This window comes from Anomaloglossus baeobatrachus, chromosome 5 (genome assembly GCF_048569485.1).
Source record: "Anomaloglossus baeobatrachus isolate aAnoBae1 chromosome 5, aAnoBae1.hap1, whole genome shotgun sequence".
NCBI classification, from domain to species: domain Eukaryota; kingdom Metazoa; phylum Chordata; class Amphibia; order Anura; family Aromobatidae; genus Anomaloglossus; species Anomaloglossus baeobatrachus.
In genome coordinates, this window is record NC_134357.1 from 124,341,920 (window position 1) to 124,363,156 (window position 21,237).

The 21,237-nt window shown below is 42.6% G+C and overlaps 1 protein-coding gene across 1 annotated transcript in view; it reads right to left on the reverse strand.

Annotated features, from left to right (window-relative positions):
* Positions 1 to 15,686, reverse strand: part of SYNPO2L (synaptopodin 2 like) — a 139,713-nt gene extending 124,027 nt beyond the window's left edge. The window contains exon 1 of the mRNA XM_075348838.1: positions 15,439 to 15,686. Within this exon, the coding sequence (XP_075204953.1) occupies positions 15,439 to 15,543 (105 nt within the window). The 5' untranslated portion in view covers positions 15,544 to 15,686. The remainder of the gene's footprint in view (positions 1 to 15,438) is intronic.
* Between the last annotated feature and the right edge of the window lie 5,551 nt (positions 15,687 to 21,237).

Here is a 21,237-nt window from a genome sequence, read left to right on the forward strand (position 1 = left end):
TTCCTTTCTCCACCCCCTTGCGGTACATTTTAGATAGGAAGCCTCCATTTCCTAATGACTCACAAACTGAGGATTTTCTTAATTTTATCCCCCATATGATAGTACCGCTGGTAAGGAAATATATGTTTTTTGTTGCCATCTGCAGCTCTGGACTCTCACCATATTAGATATACATTACATATGTATGTATATTGTCATTCTTCTGTATGTATGTTCCCTCTTATACTATGCTGATTGTACATATCTTATTGTTCTAGTTTCACCAAACAAACACATCTACTATTGTTCAATAAATACAGATTTCCTTCAAGCAGTAGTCTCCTTATTGCTTTAGTGGATAAAGATTTAGCTGCCTGTGAATCTTCATAAGCTCCGGGGCCCGTGTAGGGAGGACAGAACAAAGGTACTGCAACAATCACTCATAAATTCAGTGACACTTTTAATAAAAATGATGTCTGTAGTCAGCTGAAATACAGATTACAGACACTTTGACTCTAACATTATCGTGGCAGCATTTTAGCGTTTGTCTTATGGGTCTAAAGGGTGCTTTACACGCTGCGACATCGCTAGCGATTGCTAGCGATGTCATGCGCAATAGCACCCGCCCCCGTCGTACCTGCTATATGTGGTGTTCGCTGCCGTAGCGAACAATATCGCTACGGCAGCGTCACACGCACATACCTGCTTAGCGACGTCGCTGGAGACACCGAACAATCCCTCCGTCAAGGGGGAGGTGCATTCGGCGTCACAGCAACATCACACGGCAGCCGTCCAATAGCAGAGGAGGGTCGGAGATGAGCGGCCGGAACATGCCGCCCACCTCCTTCCTTCCTCATTTCCGGTGGATGCAGGTAAGGAGATGTTCGTCGTTCCTGTTGTGTCACACATAGCGATGTGTGACGCTGCAGAAACGAGGAACAACCTGCGGCATGTCCCACCAACGATATTTGGAAAAGTAGCGACGTGTCAACGATCAACGATTTTTTACGTTTTTGCGATCGTTGATCGTCGCTCCTTGGTGTCACACGCTGTGATGTTGCTAACGACGCCGGATGTGCATCACTAACGACGTGACCCCGACAATATATTGCTAGCGATGTCGCAGTGTGTAAAGCACCCTTTATACGTGACCTTCTGTGATTAAACTATGTCTGAATTAGGTTATATTAGGGGTTTATGAGATGTTCAAGTATTGTATCCATGATAACAATGCAAAAATGTTCCTGAAATAGAGCAATGAGAAAAGAGCCTAAACAGTAAGGTCTCCTTCACACTTCTGTGTAAAAATGCACATGTTGCACAGTCAGTTTTGGATATCCAAATGGCCGTCCGTGTGTGTCACCTCTGAGGTCATTGCAATTCATTGCCATGGTTCTCATGCAGCACAGCGTGAGAGCTAGCAGTGGCTGCTATCTCAGCCTATAGGGAATTTTTCTGTTCTTCACAGGCTGGGACAGTGAGTCTAGGAACAACGTGGGACCTTCATATGGATTACGGCGGACCACATTAGGGTTTTGAAGGGTAATAAACTGGTAAATGAGGGTGTCTCTTGACTTTTTTCTTTAATAAGTATCTCTTTTTATGTTTTTCAGGTTCACTTTGGAGGAACATTGTGGGACCTCCTTGAGGATTACAGCGAAACTTAAAGGATTTTTATTTTTTAAAAAAATTGGTGAATGAGGGCTTGTTTTGAGGGGTTTTAGTATAAATAAAATATTTACTTTTATTTTTGACAATTTACAACTAATGGATTAGTAATGGGGGTGTCTACTAGACGCCCACGCATTACTAATACCAGGGCTTGATATCAGCTGTCAAATCACAGCTGGCATCAACCCCATACATTACCCAATTTTAAATCGCATTAAGGCAACAGTCAGAGCCTGGTATAGCTCCAGAATTGGTGCATCTATTGGATACGCCACTTCTGGGGTGGCTGTAGGCTGTTATTTTTAGGCTGGGAAGGGCCAAATAACCATTGTACCTCCCACCCTAAAAATATCAGTCCCCAGTTGTCTGCTGCCCCTTGGTTGGTTTTGAAAAAATGGGGGGACCCCACACCTTTTTTAAATTATTTTCTCAAATAATTTAAAAAATCAGCACTTATTTTTTTACAAAACCAGCCAAGGGACAGCTGACAACTGGTGTTTGCAGCCTCAGCTGCTGCTGTACCTGTGCTGGTTATAAAAATTAGGGGGGGCCCCACGTCATTTTTTATCCAAAAATTATTTATTAATTCTGCTAAATACCGGCACAAGCTATCTACCTATCTAAAAAACATTTATTTTATTATCATCCGTTTTCCCGGTATGTGTCACATGGATATTATCCGTGGGATGTCTGTATTTGACCCGTGCTTCTGGAAAAAACTGACTTGTCTCCATGAGAATCACCTGGACATGCAGTTGTTTCACATGGACACATGGTCCGTATGAAAACACGGAGGTGTGAAGAAGATCTCTAATGACTTTAATTATTGTGAATGGACACCACAGGCAGCGAAGACACGGAGGTGTGGAGGGGGTATAATAGATCATTCAATATATGTATGACGGTTTATAAAACAAGCAGACTGAACACTGTATTTTAGCATATACTGTAGATGGAGAGGCCACAACTTTTGGCTCCAGGTCCACGTGCTACACAGGATACTATTTTTTGTAACAACCAACCCCTGCAGCATAGACATGTCCATCTGTCTCCGGATAGTTCAGAAAGAAACAGCTGCCAAAATAAACAGTCAAAATTAGTTCTGTGTTTTGCTTATTGCAGCCCTGTGATGTGGTAGATGATGGTATTTCTCTCTTCCTTGTATAACAAGACTGCTGCTCCAAGCTTTGCACTAGACACAACTCGAGACTTTTATATATTGGATAATCTGCAGGTTAACAGAGTTTGAATCCTGCCTGGTGCCTGCACATTGAACCCCGCTTCCGGGGAAAGGAAACTTTAATCCTCTTGGAAATGTTCCAGTTTCAGTCAAGGGGGCGGTGCTAGGGTGGGTTTAGTCACCTCACTGTATATGGAGAGCGACAGCTGTAACCACGTCCCCCCATACTGACTGACACCCGCTCATCATTAAAAACTGCTGTCAGTCAGTAAGAGGAGCATTCTCCATACACAGAGCGATGAATGAGCCCACGCCAGCACTGGCTGAAGACTGAACACTGCCGGGAGGAATAAACCTAATTTCATTCAGCAGCGGGGTTGAATGTGCAGGAGCCAAACAGGAGTCAAACGCTATTAACCTGCAGGTTAACCTCATATCTGCAAGTTAAGGCTGTGTGCACACATTGAATATTTGGTTACAGAAATTTCTGCACTATTTCTGCTTTACTTGAAAGGAAAAATGCAGCACAAAAAAGCTATTTTTTGCTGAGGTTTTTGCATGTGTTTATCATTGCTTTCAAAGGTGAAAAAGGCAAGCAAAAATAATTGACATGCTGTAGATTATATTCTGCACCAAGTCTGCAAAGAAAGAAAAACTTTACTGGCATAAGGATTTGCTTGTGACAAAACTGCACTAAAAAAACCACTTAAAATAAGCATGATAAAAACGCAGAGCAAAGTGCACAGAGCCTTATAGCATTTTTACACGTGACAGGTTCCCTATAAAGTAATATCCTCATCAGGATATGCTAAAAATATAGATTTTTCAATTAAAGGGAGCCAGTCACCATGAAAATTCAGTCTAATCTGCAGGCATTCTGTTATAGAGCAGGGAGAGCTATAGTTTTCTGAGAAAAGATTCAGTATTAGGGTTTAGTTCCTGTAGCGTATAGCTTGTGATGCGATCGCATCACAGGTGCGGAGATGAGGGAGGGAACACTTTCTCCCCATCTCCTCCGCGGCCATGTCGGATTACATGCGAGTACAGTGCGATGTTTCACACACTCCCATAGACTTATTTGGGGGGTGTAAGCCGAGGCTCACTGCGAAATGCAGCGTGCTGTGATTCATTCCGCATGCCACTATGCAGGGCCGGCGCCAGCACCCGGCAAACCCAGTCAAATGCCGGGGCCCTGAGCTGCCGGGGGGCCCACTCGCGGTGGCAGGAGTGGCGCACCGCTACTCAGGGGGGCCCGGTGGCCGTGCTGTCACCGCCCCCCGCCGAGGATCGCGCTTTCAATTGCATCGGCATCACAGGTGCCGATACAATTGAGAGCAATGATGAGAGAGTGAGCGGCGTGCTCTCTCTCTTATCATTCTCCCCGCTGTGACTGTCTGCGTTCTGACAGCTCTGCAGAGGACCGCGGGGACGTCATCACTGCGCGCCTGCTGAAAGGTCAGAGCGAGCGACAACAATGGACGACGCGCCGAGGAGACCGGATCAGCGGGGGAACGAGGAGAAGTGAGCCGCCCTTCTACTGACACTGGGCTCCCCTGACTCACAGGCCGGCCACTACACAGCGGCACTAGTACACATAGGGGCCCGGCAGCCGCTCTGCAGAGCCGGCTGCCGGGCCCCTATGTGTAGTGCCGCTCTGTAGTGGCCAACAATGCGACCGTCAGGGGGCCGGCCTGTGAGTCAGGGCAGCCCAGTGTCAGTAGAGGGGCCCCTGACCTGGAGAGGCCCACCAGCCGTTTCTGAGCTGCAGCAGAGCAGGAGTGCTCCTGACCTGCACAGAAGACGGAATAAGCCATCCTGCAGGACCTGCGATGATGTCACGCCCATGTGACTGTGTGGGAGGAGACACAGGATGCCGGGCAGAAAGCAAGAGATCCTGAATCCTGAAGGAGATTTGGACACATGACTGGTAATAAGAAAAGAGGGGACATGAGGGGAAAGGGGGCTGCAGGGTGAGTGGCATATGAGGGCTGCAGACTGTGACAGAAGGATGTGAAGGGGTGCAGAGTGTTTGAGAGGGGTAAGTTGGGGTACAGGCAGGGTGAGATATGTGGGCAGGGTGTGTGAGATATGGGGGTGTAGTGTGTGTGATCTGGGGGGTGCAGGCTGTGTGAGATATGGGGGTGTAGTGTGTATGATATGGGGGTGCAGGCTGTATGGGGAGCAGGGTGTGTGAGATATGGGGGTGTAGTGTGTGTGATCTGGGAGGTGCAGGCTGTATGGGGAGCAGGGTGTGTGAGATATGGGGGTGTAGTGTGTGATATGGGGGTGCAGGCTGTATGGGGAGCAGGGTGTGTGACATATGGGGGTGTAGTGTGTGTGATCTGGGGGGTGCAGGCTGTATGGAGAGCAGGGTGTGTGAGATATGGGGGTGTAGTGTGTGTGATATGGGGGTGCAGGCTGTATAGGGAGCAGGGTGTGTGACATATGGGGGTGTAGTGTGTGTGATCTGGGGGGTGCAGGCTGTATGGGGAGCAGGGTGTGTGAGATATGGGGGTGTAGTGTGTGTGATATGGGGGTGCAGGCTGTATGGGGAGCAGGGTGTGTGAGATATGGGGGCAGGGGAGTAACTACCGCGGTCGCAGGGGTCGGAAGGAGAAGAGAGGTACTTGTTTTTTTATTTTGCTGGCTGCATGACACATGGAGGCCTGGGGGTGCTGGCTGCATGATACATGGAGGTCTATGGGACTACATAATAAACATGAAGGACACCTTATACATGGACTAGGGGTGCATTATACATGGAGGAGTATGGGGCTGCATAATACAAAATGAAGGACACCTTATACATGGAATATAAGGGTGCATTATACATGGAGGAGTATGGGGCTGCATAATACAATATGATGATTTATGGCGCTACATTATAATACATATAGGACTATGGGGGCTACGTTATAATATATGGAGGAATATGGAGGCTACCTTATACATGGACTATGGGTGTGCATTATAAAACTGGAGGCCTATGTGGTGCAGTATAATATATGGAGGACTATGTGGTGCAGTATAATATATGGAGGACTATGGGGTGCAGTATAATATATGGAGGACTATGGGGTGCAGTATAATATATGGAGGACTATGGGGTGCAGTATAATATATGGAGGACTATGTGGTGCAGTATAATATATGGAGGACTATGTGGTGCAGTATAATATATGGAGGACTATGTGGTGCAGTATAATATATGGAGGACTATGTGGTGCAGTATAATATATGGAGGACTAATGGGTGAATTATAATACATGGAGAACTTTGGGGAAATGCATTGTAATACATGGAGAACTATGGAGGTGCATTCTAATATATCAAGGGTTATGTGGGACCCTTTATATTATACGGAAGGCTATGTGGGGGCCATTATAGTATTTGGAGATCTATATAGAAGGAGGGACAAAGATACAAGTATGGGATGGAAATGTTTTGTCCTGAGGGAAAAAGGCTCTTTCCCTCAGCACCCAGCTTTCCCATGCTCTGCTGTACATCTCTCAGCACCCAGCTTTCCCATGCTCTGATATGGGAAAGCTGGGTGCTGAGGGAAAGATTTATAGCAGAGCATGGGGAAGTTGGGTGCTGAGGACAAGATGGATATCAGAACATGGGAAAGCAGGGTAGTGATAGAGGGATTTCAGATCATGGGAAACCTGGGTGCTGAGGGTAAGAGCCAAGTGTCAGCATCATTATCTTGTACCCCAAGTGTCAGTGTCATTATTCCGTACCCTAAGTCTCGGTGTACGTGGAGGGGGGCCCCGGTCCAAATTTTGCACCAGGGCCCATCAAACTCTAGTTACGCCACTGAGTATTAATCACTGTATTCTACATGAGGGTGCCTACTGCTATCTGGCTCTGCACTGTGCTGTATACAGGCTGTGCTATGTTATATAGCACAGCCTGTATATAGCACAGTGCAGAGCCAGATAGCAATAGGCACCCTCATGTAGCATACAGCTTGTATATAGCCTATATACAAGCTGTATGCTACATGAGGGTGCCTATTGCTATCTGGCTCTGCACTGTGGTATATAGGGGCTGTATACTACATGAGGGTGCCTAATGCTATCTGACTCTGCAATGTACTATATAGGGGCTCTGCACTACATGAGGGTGCTTAATGCTATCTGGCTCTGCACTGTGGTATATAGGGGCTATATACTACATGAGGGTGCCTAATGCTATCTGGCTCTGCACTGTGGTATTTAGGGGCTGTATACTACATGAGGGTGCCTAATGCTATATGTGTCTGTATTGTGCTATATGTGGGCTGTATACTACATGAGGGTGCCTATTGCTATCTGGGTCTGCATTGTGCTATATGTGGGCTGTATACTACATGAAGGTGCCTAATGCTATCTAGGTCTGCATTGTGCTATATGGGGGCTGCTTAATGTTATATGGGGGCTGCATAGTGCATATGGGGGCTACATAATACTATATGGAGGACAATGGGGGCTTCATAACACAATATGGGGGCTGCAAACTACTATACCCCCAGAGTTGTATGTCCCCCCCACCCAGGTGCTGTATACCCCCTCAGAGCTGTATGTCCCCCCCACCCCAGAGCTGCATGTCACCCCCCACCTCACAGCTGTTTGTCCCCCCCACCTTAGTCACTGCTCTCCTCTAGAGCTGTATGCCCCCCATTGCTGTATACCCCTTTCCTCAGTAATATATATTCCCCCAGTAATGTGTTTGTCCCCAGCCTCTCTTGTGATGTATATACAGCAGTGTTAGTGTGCTCTATGTGCGGCCATGTCTGTTAGACAAGCTGGGAGGTGAATGAGGCTGTTGCCGGCTTCCCAATATTAGAAATATACAGTTAGGTCCAGAAATATTTAGACAGTGACACAAGTTTTGTTATTTTAGCTGTTTACAAAAACATGTTCAGAAATACAATTATATATATAATATGGGCTGAAAGTGCACACTCCCAGCTGCAATATGAGAGTTTTCACATCCAAATCGGAGAAAGGGTTTAGGAATCATAGCTCTGTAATGCATAGCCTCCTCTTTTTCAAGGGACCAAAAGTAATTGGACAAGGGACTCTAAGGGCTGCAATTATTTCTGAAGGCGTCTTCCTCGTTAACCTGTAATCAATGAAGTAGTTAAAAGGTCTGGGGTTGATTACAGGTGTGTGGTTTTGCATTTGGAAGCTGTTGCTGTGACCAGACAACATGCTGTCTAAGGAACTCTCAATTGAGGTGAAGCAGAACATCCTGAGGCTGAAAAAAAAAGAAAAAATCCATCAGAGAGATAGCAGACATGCTTGGAGTAGCAAAATCAACAGTCGGGTACATTCTGAGAAAAAAGGAATTGACTGGTGAGCTTGGGAACTCAAAAAGGCCTGGGCGTCCACGGATGACAACAGTGGTGGATGATCACCGCATACTTTCTTTGGTGAAGAAGAACCCGTTCACAACATCAACTGAAGTCCAGAACACTCTCAGTGAGGTAGGTGTATCTGTCTCTAAGTCAACAGTAAAGAGAAGACTCCATGAAAGTAAATACAAAGGGTTCACATCTAGATGCAAACCATTCATCAATTCCAAAAATAGACAGGCCAGAGTTAAATTTGCTGAAAAACACCTCATGAAGCCAGCTCAGTTCTGGAAAAGTATTCTATGGACAGATGAGACAAAGATCAACCTGTACCAGAATGATGGGAAGAAAAAAGTTTGGAGAAGAAAGGGAATGGCACATGATCCAAGGCACACCACATCCTCTGTAAAACATGGTGGAGGCAACGTGATGGCATGGGCATGCATGGCTTTCAATGGCACTGGGTCACTTGTGTTTATTGATGACATAACAGCAGACAAGAGTAGCCGGATGAATTCTGAAGTGTACCGGGATATACTTTCAGCCCAGATTCAGCCAAATGCCGCAAAGTTGATCGGACGGCGCTTCATAGTACAGATGGACAATGACCCCAAGCATACAGCCAAAGCTACCCAGGAGTTCATGAGTGCAAAAAAGTGGAATATTCTGCAATGGCCAAGTCAATCACCAGATTTTAACCCAATTGAGCATGCATTTCACTTGCTCAAATCCAGACTTAAGACGGAAAGACCCACAAACAAGCAAGACCTGAAGGCTGCGGCTGTAAAGGCCTGGCAAAGCATTAAGAAGGAGGAAACCCAGCGTTTGGTGATGTCCATGGGTTCCAGACTTAAGGCAGTGATTGCTTCCAAAGGATTCGCAACAAAATATTGAAAATAAAAATATTTTGTTTGGGTTTGGTTTATTTGTCCAATTACTTTTGACCTCCTAAAATGTGCAGTGTTTGTAAAGAAATGTGTACAATTCCTACAATTTCTATCAGATATTTTTGTTCAAACCTTCAAATTAAACGTTACAATCTGCACTTGAATTCTGTTGTAGAGATTTCATTTCAAATCCAATGTGGTGGCATGCAGAGCCCAACTCGCGAAAATTGTGTCACTGTCCAAATATTTCTGGACCTAACTGTATATACAGGATAAATATATAAAAATAATATGTGTGTGTGTGCATGTATGATGTGTATCTATGTATGTCAGTGTATATGACTGTGTCTAGATTTATGTCTATTTATGTGTTTTTGTGAATTTCTCTTTAAATAAGTATGCGTACGTATGCCTGTATGTGTATGTATCTGTGCATGTCTATGTGTGGATGGGGCCCACTGAGACTCTTTCGCCCAGGGCCCACAAAAACCTGGAGCCGGCCCTGCCGATATGGCATAAGAAATCAATCGCAGATGGACACTGCCCCATAGTTTTGCACTCGTCAGTGCAAAACGCAAGTGGAACCGAACCCTAACCTGTGTTTTCATCATTAGGCTGGGGTCACACTGGCGTATAGCATCCGATGTGGGAGAATCTGATGCTATATGCTAATGACACTTGGTTCAAAATTTGCTGCGAGCATGAGCCAAGTGTCGCTCACTGTGATCCAATTCTCTTGCATGCAATAATGGGAGCACATGTGAGCAGAAGAAGGTGAGATTAATCTCTCTGCTCCATTGCCTTTCTCTCCGTATATTGGACTGCGCTCTAATTATATCTGAATGCAGTCCAATCTCTCACATGTTTCAGACTTGTATGTGTAATCTGAGAGTCGCTGACAGTCGTTGCAATTATTTCCTCAGTCCGATTCAGCCTGAGAAAAAAAAAAACTTGCAGATCGGACCTGCCCCACTTAATAACATTGGTCCGAGTGCAATGTGATTTTTTTTCTCGCATTGCACTTGTCTGATTTATACACGCCTGTGCAAGAGCCCTAAAACCTCTGCTCTCTGGGATTTTCATTCAGATGGGTGGTCTTATCAGTGACTGACAGCTTTCTTTGTATAAGCCTGCATACCAAGATAGCTGTCAATCACTGATAGGACCACCCAACTGGATCAAAAAAAAAAAAAAAAATCGCAAAAGAGAAGAGAATTAATTGGTTAACACACAGATTATACTGAATTGATTCTCACAAAACTATGTATCAATCAACCCCACTCCTCCTGCTCTATAACATGGTGCCCTGCAGACTGGATGGCATTTTCTTGGAGCTAGGTTATCTTTTATTATTTGTAAACTACAGATTCCCCGACAGTTTGCTTGTGCGTACCTGCAGCTTTCACCACTGCAATTTATAGGAGTTGAACCACTTATCTACACATGCACCAATTTGTTAAGACTGGTGTTGCTAGTCTTCATGAAGAGGCTCGTTGGAGCAAGATGTTCCTAATACAGTATATTAATAGGTGTACACCATTTAATGTTACGTAACTCAAGAGGCATAACTTTCATGAATTTGAAGGGCGGTGTAGCCGTGCCCTGTCCCACCCATGCTCTCATCACATATTGTCATAGCTGGCTCGAAAAACACCAAAAATGTAATATTCTTTGCTCAATTTCTGAATTCTAGCATAAACATCTTAATGAGTTAGAAATGGAAAGTGCACCTATCCTAAACTGATGACATATATGGTTGATACGCTATAAAGAGCTCACTTTGAAATACTAGAGTTTAACTTCACTTTTAACAAAAGGCAAGGTTGCCAAATGTCCATAAATTCCTGGCCATAAAAATACTGACAATATAAAAAAATTTGATGCATCCTGAAGAAACTTTTGCAGTTGATTGTGACTGTAATTATCATAATTTCACTTCTATCGACATACATCACTCTATGTTTTAATACAGTTTTCAAAACTGTCCATAAAAACTTTTGTCTGTCTGACAATTTTGGAAACAATTGTACAGAAAAAGAATGAAAAATTGTTGTGGCAATGAAGGCACATGGTGTGGCTTTTAGGGAATCTGTCACCAAATTTGACCTTTCTAAACTATTAATATGGGCATACAGGTTATAGAATGCTGACAAAGCCATACTTGTATGCCTCATATTAGATGCCTTGTTGCGGAAATATTATCTTTAATCATTTTGTGTAAATGAGCTCTTCCAGATGGGAGGGATGCTGCCTAGAGGATAACTCCACCTCCAGAGATTATTTTAAATAAGGGGGTGTTACCAGTGTGATGACCGCTCTCTGCTCTCACTGAAGAGCTGCGTGTGATTATAAGGGTACGGTTCCACTTGCGCATAGCTTCCAATGCAAGAGCATCGGAAGTGATATGCTAATGACCCTCTGCTGCAAGTGTCAGCAAAGGGTCATGCGACTGTGATGCGATCTTGTAAAGAGGGAGTGAGAACTTTCTCCCCATCGTCTCCCCGGCCTGTGTCTGCATATATCGCACTGTACTCGGATTACATGCAAGTGCAGTGCGATGTTTCACACACTCCCATAGACTTGTATGGGGGTGCGTGAGCCGAGACTCGCTACCAAACACAGCATACTGCGTTTCATTCTGCATGCCACTATGGCATGATAAATCAATTGCTGATGGACACTGCCCCGTAGTTTTGTACTAGAGTGAGAGCAATCAGATGTTTTATCGAATTGCACTCGTCCGTGCAAAACGCAGGTGGAACTGAGTCCTAACTGACACTTCTGCAGACCACTCTCAGCTTCAGCCTCTATCTCACAGGAAGACTGTGTTGCAATATTGTTATAATGAAGCAGAGCTCAGGGAGCTGCAAAAAATGTGTTTGAAAGAAGACAAATTTAATTTCTACTCTTTTGTCAGCTCCTGGTCTTACATTGGTAACATCCCTTTTATTTGAAATAATCTCTGAAGGTGGAGTAATCTTCCAGGCAGCATCCTCCCCATAGCCTGGAAGAGCTCATTTATAGAAAAGTGATAAAAGATAATTTATCTACAACAAGGCATCTGATATGAGCCAGACAGGTATGGTGGGTTTTTTTTTTACCATTCTGTAACCTATATGTCAACATTAATAGGTTAGATAGGTCAAATCTGCTGATAGATTCTTTAAAACCCATTCAATTCAATTATTTTGCTGATGGCTTAAAGGGAACCTGACAGCATGACTCACACCATTAAAGTATTGTATCAGTCTATTAATGATATCTTTGATATGAAGGTGTTTTTGTATTTGCTGCAAAATTGAATCCTGGTGCTCCTGTCCTCGGACTAGTCTAGGAGCACCATCGCTAATTTCTGCACTTTGCTGGCATCATGCACCAGCTTTGCAGAGAAAACAGGGAAGGTGGGGGAGTGGAGGGTCAATCACACTGTAGGATGTATAATGCCAGCAAAGTGCAGAATTGAGTGACAATGCTCCCGGCCTAGTCCAAGCATCGAAACACAGAGATTAAGCTTTAATTTTGCCAAATACATGATAATGTAATAAACACATAATTAAAAAGTCAACAGAAGGCTGACACAGGACTCAAACTTTAATGGGGTAAATCCTGCTGTGAGGTTTCCTTTAATCTGACTTTGTAATTATATTGATTTTGGTGCCCTGATTCACTAAAGCCAACATTCTTGCCTTCAGCTCGACCTTCTAACACATGCTAATGTTGGTGTCTAATTAATACAACCATGCTGGAGAAGGGTGAAGGACAGCTGTCTACTGACAGGTGCATTTTAAAGAAGTCACTATTACTTTACCGTAAAATTGTTTTAATATGAATTTGTAAATTGTATATTTGAATCGGGGCACATATTTATTAGCATTATAATGCAGTACATGCACTGCTTATTTATAGCACAGCAGTCATTAGAACATGTTTTTATTGTAGGTTGCGGGAAATGTCTAATTTTGCTTTGTGTTTCTTTATAACTAAAATAGCTTCAAAGGCCTCTTCAACACATGGCTCTTATCCTGCACTTTTAAACACATGTAAAAAATACCAGCAGTTTAAAACAAATTCCAAGTGTTTTTATTTGATATTTCATTGTGTTTTTCATTTGTGTCTTTTTATACCATTATAACAATGGTGTATTTTGCGCCAAATATTTAAAGAACCCAGTAGAGTTTATCAAAAATGGTCTGCCAGACCCCGGTCTTGTGGCGTCTACATTAGGCTATGGCTGCTGAGCCAGAGCACTGCAAACCTCCTCCTACCTGCCAGCGTGTCTTCCGATTAGGCCAGGAATGATGACATTGCTATAACATGTAAGAGGAAGTTCGAAGGGCTCTGGTTCGGCAGCCACCAACTACCGACATGGATGTTGAACCAGGGTCATGCAAACTTCCTCCTACCTGCCAGCGCCTCTTCCGATTAGGCCAGAAACAATGTCATTGCTGTGGCATGTAAGAGGAAGTTCGCAGGGCTCTGGTTTAGCAGCCACCAACTATCAACATGAATGCTGAACCAGGGTCATGCAAACCTCCTCCTACCTGCCAGTGCATCTTCCAATTAGGCCAGGACCGATGTCATTGCTATGACGTGTAAGAGGAAGTTTAAAGGGCTCTGGTTCAGCAGCCACCAACTATCGACATGGACATTGAATCAGGATCATGAAAACCTTCTCCTACCTGCCAGCGCCTCTTCTGATTAGGCCAGGAACAATGTCATTGCTGTGGCATGTAAGAGGAAGTTTGCAGGTCTCTGGTTCGGCAACCACCAACTATGGACATGAACGCTGAACGAGGGTCATGCAAATCTTTATACTGAATTCTTGAACTCCCTTACATGCTGTCACTACATACTTATGAAATGTTGAGTTGTGCAATAATTATACATTTTCCACAAATTACAGGAATGCATCTGATAAAGTAGGTTTAGTATACTTGACAATGTTTGAGAAGAGCCTTTGAATAATGTGTCAAATGTCTAAAGTCCATACAAAATTGTCCTCAAATTGCAACTTTTTATACATGTTAGTTGGTACTTTTCCCAATTCAGAAGAAAATGGGAGACCAATGTGTCAAATGTCGCAAATGTACAAATTTTGTGCAAATTGCGACTATTAATGTAAGTTAAAAATGGTTGTGTCATTAATGTATTTGTTCTACACTATTTTATAACACAGTTATGACCTGTTTAGAATATGTGACTTATTTAGATTCTTTCTGTAGAAATGCAATCATAACTATCATACTTGATGCTAAAATGGTAAAGCATTCCCTATTTTTTCAACATGTTTTAATTTTGGTGAAGGTATTATAAATGGTCTTAAAATGTCTAGGCATTTATGACAATGAAATTGGGATTTCATAAAAAAATTTGGCCAAAGCCCAATGATAAATTTCCCCTTATTTTTACGTTTTATTAAAAAAGCCTATAGAGAAAAATGCCTGAAAAAATGTTGCATTTTGAAGAAAACACAACTGACTGAATATTCAATAAAATGCCACAACCCACATCTCTGAAACTTCTGTGACTGAAAATTGTCAACTGAATATAGTGGTTTCTGCAGCATTATAAAATGTATGCAGGAGCATATAGAATCTATAGAGCCCCATAAGATGGACCTCCAACATTTGCTAACTAGGGATTGAAACAGCAGCAATAACTGAAAATATGGAATGATATATAAAAAACCTCGGATAGTAGGTATGGATCGTAGAAAGCCGGGAACTTGTTATTCTCTACGAAAAGGTACAATGTTCGTGTATCTAGGTGGCCACCGTCAACCTTAAAGCCCACAGCAGGCGCTATACCTATAGATACCTAAATGACTATACACCTATATACTTATCTATGACTGCCATTTTTTTAAGTATAAATTGACCCTCAGAACTTTTTTTTTTACCAAGTCCCTACCAAAGAGCCCCAAAAACACTATGTATTCACCACGAGTATAACTAAAACAAATACAAAAAACGTAAATGATGGCAAGTAATTCATATACATTGTAAGTAGATTTCTGACCGTCCACCAGAAGGTGCCAGTATTATGCCTCCTCTTGGCAGTCTTGATGTGCTAAAAAAGGGTCAGTAACTAAGTAAGCAAAATCTAGCATCTGTACAAACAGCAAGTCCCAATACCAGGGCTGCGGGGCTATTGTATAGAATAGTCATGATACACAATAATCTTTCTCCTATTTTATATGGATGGAGCATGCATCTTCTGCAGAGTTGTGCAAAAGAGCAGAAGCTATTCTCAAAAACATATATAATCAATACCATTAGTATGATGTACAGAGCAAACCATTTCCATAGATAGGGTGGTAACTTGATGAGGTTTGCATGATACCACTTGGCCTTGTGGTGTTAGGCCTGAAAACAAGCGCATACCTTTGACACAAGGAGAGGTAAGCTCTTCTCAGCTCCCCCTTGTAGTCTAAAGCCCCAGGGACCCTCTCCGGATAGGGTGATGATGATATGGTCGTCGCTCCCCATACTTCTTTGTCTTATTCTGCAGGTATAATTATCTGATCTCCATCACAACTTCTGTCCCTTGTATCAAAAGTAGGAAAGCAAACAGCAGGAGTGGAGATCCTGGCTGCTCTCAACTCTTCTGGGACCTTCACCACTTGTTACCATGAGTCAGTGATACTTTTGGGATGAAGCCAGTGGTTTCCCCAGCACATGTCGTGTCAATCTTCCAGCCCTCTCCTTCTTTCTCTCCCTCCCTTTTTTACCCCTTCTCTGAAAGCAGATCCCTCCTACCAATCTACGGAGAGTTGTCACACAAACTGTGATACAGGCTAATTATAGACGCTTCTTTCTGAACTGCCTTTTAGTAATAATGCATTCTGACCCCTTCTGCATCCACCTGTTCACATTGCTGAAATACTACATCTCAGAGTATAGATATTTGTAGAGAAAAAAGGAAGACTTAATTTTAGTATAAGGGAATAATTCAAAATACCATCAGCTATCCATACAGGCAAAAAGGAAATTATGCTATGAGTGAAAGGCATATATAAGACATTGCACAATAAAGCAGTATGTTTTCACAAATGTCAAAAGACACTATATGTTTCCGCTAGGTAAAATAATAACATCTCTACTCACTTCTCGTACCAACACCCTTCCAGGGGTGCCGGGGCTCACATTGGGTTGTGATGTCATGCAAGTTACGCATCCAATCAGCACAGGCTTCTGTCTCCCCACCTTCCAAAAAAACAGTTCATCAACAGGAAGTGAGCGCTGTGGCTGCCCCCACTTCCTGTTGATTGCTTGTTTGGTCCAAAGGCGTGGAGACAGAAACCAGCACTGATTGGACGCAGGGCTCGTGTGATGTCACAAGCCTACGTGAACCCCAGGAACGTGAACTGCGACACCACTGGAACGGTGCCAGTACTGGAGGTTTATTATTTAACATGTAGAGTCAGAAGGGGTTGTCCTAGGTTTTCATTCAGTCCCATTCCCACAGTTGAATAAAATTCGTCCCTTTGCCATGCCATCTGCCTTTACTAACATTTGTGAAAGATTGCGTTGTTCTCAACAGGTCACTGAATATATGTGTGGTCCTGACACAGGATGTACCCATAGTGACAAGTCAGCTTATGAAATTTCTTATCAATATTCCATGGTAAACTTTGAGTGGCATTATTGAAAAGTAGAAGCAGCAGCGCAACCATGAAGTGTTAGACAACGTAAAGTTACAGACTAGGGTCAATGACTGCTGAGGTGCGTGGTGCATACATGTCAGCAACGTCCTGCTAACTCCATAACTGCACAATTCAAACCTCATTTAGCATCAGCACAAAATATATGAACTAGAATTATCCATGGCTGAGCAGCTGCATACAAGACTTACATCACCAAGCATAATTTCAAACATCGGCTGGTGGTATAAAGCAGTCCAACACTGAGTTCAGGGGCAGTGGAAAGTGTTCTGTGCATTCTCAATTCTCTATCTGGCTTTCTAATAGATGAGTCTGGGTTTGAGGAATGTTACCTGTCTTACTACATTGTGCCAGCTGTAAAGTTCAAAAGAGGATGAGTTCTACAAATGGATAATGATTCTAAACACGTCAAAATCCGCAAAAGACTACCTCAAAAGGTGCAACCTGAAGTTCTTACAATGGCCCTCACAGTCTCCTGATCTGGACATCATTGAAAATCTGTGGCTAGACCTCAATAGAGCAGTGCATGCAAGATGACCCAGGAATCTCACAGAACTGGAAGATATTTCCAAAGAAGAATAGATGAAAATTCTTCAAACAGAATTGAAAGACTCTTGGCTGGCTAAAAACGCATTTACAACCTGTGATACTTGTCAAAGACGTTGGTATTAGGTACTAACCATGCAGGGTACCCAAACTTTTACATTGACCAATTTTCTTTTTTGTTAATTTAAAAATGTAATTTCTTTTTTTTTGCCTAAAATACACAGGAAATGTGTCTTTAACGTAATGCCTTTTAGAGATCATTTCATCTTCAGCTTGCTTAACTCTTCACAATAACAGTCATTTTGACCAGTGGTGCCAGAACTTTATATTCTATGTTTGTGTACCTTTCCATCTTATATTTACAATCAATGTGGTCGTTTGATTCAGACAACAATGTTTTTATATTGTGATTTGCTTCTGGGTTTTTTTCACTTTTTAAATAGTTTTAAATAGTTTTAAACATATCCCAGATCTACAAGTCAAAAATAAGCAATTTCAGGATTCTTATTAAATTCACTTTGCTGGCATCAGGAAACCCTTCAAGTTTGGTGACAAATCTGCACCAAAAAAACGCAATGTGTGAACACAGTTGACTGATGCAAGTCCTTCCTTTATACGTTTTCTACTTTTTGGAACCATTCCTGGGTTTTGTTAACATTTAAGCCATCAAAAACAGTATACGTAAATCCAGTATTAAAGTAGAGGACAAATAAAATACGTCAGAGTGGAAAGTATACATCATTTAACTAATCAGAGCCATGAGTAAGAATGTGAAGAATGCATAAGTGTGCCGCCATGGATTAGAACTATTTCAGGACTCATATCGTCTAAAACACAAATTGGCACTACTTCTCAGTCAAGTGATAGATAGAAGCATAAATGGTTCTCTACATGAAATATGGTAATTAATTTCTACCCTGGTCTTTATTAATTTATTATGCTTGCCATCATATTTCACAGCACTTTATAGATTATCGCTGTCTACATTGAGGATCACAATCTAAATTCCCTATCACTATGTCTTTGTGGTGTGGGAAGAAAGCAGAGTACTGTGCAAACATGGGGAGAACATAGGGCTGTTCTTCGGCCTGTTCTCCCCAGTTCGGTAGAACTGCTTTTAAAATAGCAGCTGGTTCCCCAAACCACGAAGATCCAGAGCCACGATCCAGTTCTATAGCCGGCGGGTAGCCAAGCCCGTGCGCACTCTGCTCTGCTCTCTTAATTTCCTGCAAACACTGAGGCTCAGAGCATGGGCGGTGCAGATGCGCAGAGAACTGTCAGATGCCGTTCACAGCATGGACAGATGCTGTGGCTTTGAGACAAACTCAGTCTCCAGCATCCAAGCCCAGCCGGGAACTCAAACATCAACGACTTGGCTGAGGGGGCAGAAAAAAGGAAATGGAGGGATCTCAGGAAGGAGGGGGAAGGAGACACTAGCTGGCTGTCTCCTCCTACCTGTCTTAATGCTCTGTCTTCCTGGGTGCTTATTCTTCCTCTTGTCCACTAACAGCAATGCAAGCAGGATACAGTACTGCATTGTTGCTATGTTGTTTTTTATAGGCTGTCAGTCTAGAAATGTCCTGGGCTGTCCGCCATTCAGAAAAGGACATTTTAGTATTTGGGGGATTAGATCAAATCAAAAGCCAGGATAGATGGACAGAGTGAAAGATGTAGATATAAAGAGGAGGGACGCGGGGAAGAAATGCTGCAAAACGGTAAAAACAACGGGGGAACACCAGAAAACACCGGGGGTATACGGGGGGGAACTTAGCTGGACCCGAGGAGGAGTTTTCTGTCGCATGTGTCATGGCACATGCGACAGAAATCAGAGGAAGAGGGTGAATAAATAGTATACTTCAATAAAAAAATATAATTTTTTAAAAATTCTTGGATCAAGCTGCTGGATTTCCTCTGGTTTCCCTGACCTGGTTTTGTCGACTTTTTCAATCCTTGCACGGTCCAAGGTTGGTGTCTCCTACACAGGTGAGCTGAAACACAACTTTTTTTCTGCTTCGAATAGCTGCGAGGTATTCGTCGGATATCCGTCGAAGCGAATAATAGGGTATTCGATCATCCCTAGTTATAATATTTCTCTGTGCTATGGTCATTGTTGTTCTCTAATTATGATTATCACGTTTTGGGTAAAATAAAGGGTTTATTTATGTTGATAAACATAAAACAGTGTTCTAGTGGCATGGTGTGCCCCTTACAAAAAACTTTCAATTGCTAATCAATGTAGATTACATTATTTCTGAAAAAAGCAAGTGACCATACATTAATTTTGATCTCCAGTGTACTGTATATGTAAATTTTAGCTGATGAAGTTTTAATGTTATAAATGTATTTTTTTTTAGTTGACTAGATATTGAAGGCTGCAAATGGAGGATCTATGTTATAGATATGATCCGAGATCGCAGTGTGAATCCAGTCATGCTTGAGTATTGTTGGCTGCTTGTTCAAAAGTCGACTTTTCGTATTTATGTACTTGCTTATGTTTTTCAGGCGAAATATCCAGTCCTTAAGTCTAAACTCCCTTCTGTGTCAACACCATTGTCATCATACAAAAGGAGTCTCCACAAATACTCAACAGATACAAACCTTGCCTAAAAGACAACTTGACAGTGTAATTTTTTTTAATTATTATGCTACAAGTATAATACATGTACTTTGTGACCTTTCCAACCTCTTCAGTTTTCGGCTTTATCTGTTGACAGTGATGTGTTGATGATGGCTTGATATTTGGTTCCATTGAGTCGTACTGTTCACAGAGTTTTTATTTTCCTTTTTTCTTTATTTAGTTCATTTTTTTTAAGGTGGCAATGGTTGAAAAAAACACAGAGTGATAAGCTCAGCTATAACATGATTTTATCCTGTTTGTATATTTAGAGTTAACATCTGAATGTTGCTAATGCCAACAAGTGACGTGTACATATTGCAACTATACTATAAGTATACAGTCAGGGCCAGAAATATTTGGACAGTGACACAAGTTTTGTTTTTTTAGCTGTTTACAAAAACATGTTCAGAAATACAATTATATATATAATATGGGCTGAAAGTGCACACTCCCAGCTGCAATATGAGAGTTTTCACATCCAAATCGGAGAAAGGGTTTAGGAATCATAGCTCTGTAATGCATAGCCTCCTCTTTTTCAAGGGACCAAAAGTAATTGGACAAGGGACACTAAGGGCTGCAATTAACTCTGAAGGCGTCTCCCTCGTTAACCTGTAATCAATGAAGTAGTTAAAAGGTCTGGGGTTGATTACAGGTGTGTGGTTTTGCATTTGGAAGCTGTTGCTGTGACCAGACAACATGCGGTCAAAGTAACTCTCATTTGAGGTGAAGCAGAACATCCTGAGGCTGAAAAAAAAGGAAAAATCCATCAGAGAGATAGCAGACATGCTTGGAGTAGCAAAATCAACAGTCGGGTACATTCTAAGAAAAAAGGAATTGACTGGTGAGCTTGGGAACTCAAAAAGGCCTGGGCGTCCACGGATGACAACAGTGGTGGATGATCGCCGCATACTTTCTTTAGTGAAGAAGAACCCATTCACAACATCAACTGAAGTCCAGAACACTCTCAGTGAAGTAGGTGTATCTGTCTCTAAGTCAACAGTAAAGAGAAGACTCCATGAAAGTAAATACAAAGGGTTCACATCTAGATGCAAACCATTCATCAATTCCAAAAATAGACAGGCCAGAGTTAAATTTGCTGAAAAACACCCCATGAAGCCAGCTCAGTTCTGGAAAAGTATTCTATGGACAGATGAGACAAAGATCAACCTGTACCAGAATGATGGGAAGAAAAAAGTTTGGAGAAGAAAGGGAACGGCACATGATCCAAGGCACACCACATCCTCTGTAAAACATGGTGGAGGCAACATGATGGCATGGGCATGCATGGCTTTCAATGGCACTGGGTCACTTGTGTTTATTGATGACATAACAGCAGACAAGAGTAGCCGGATGAAT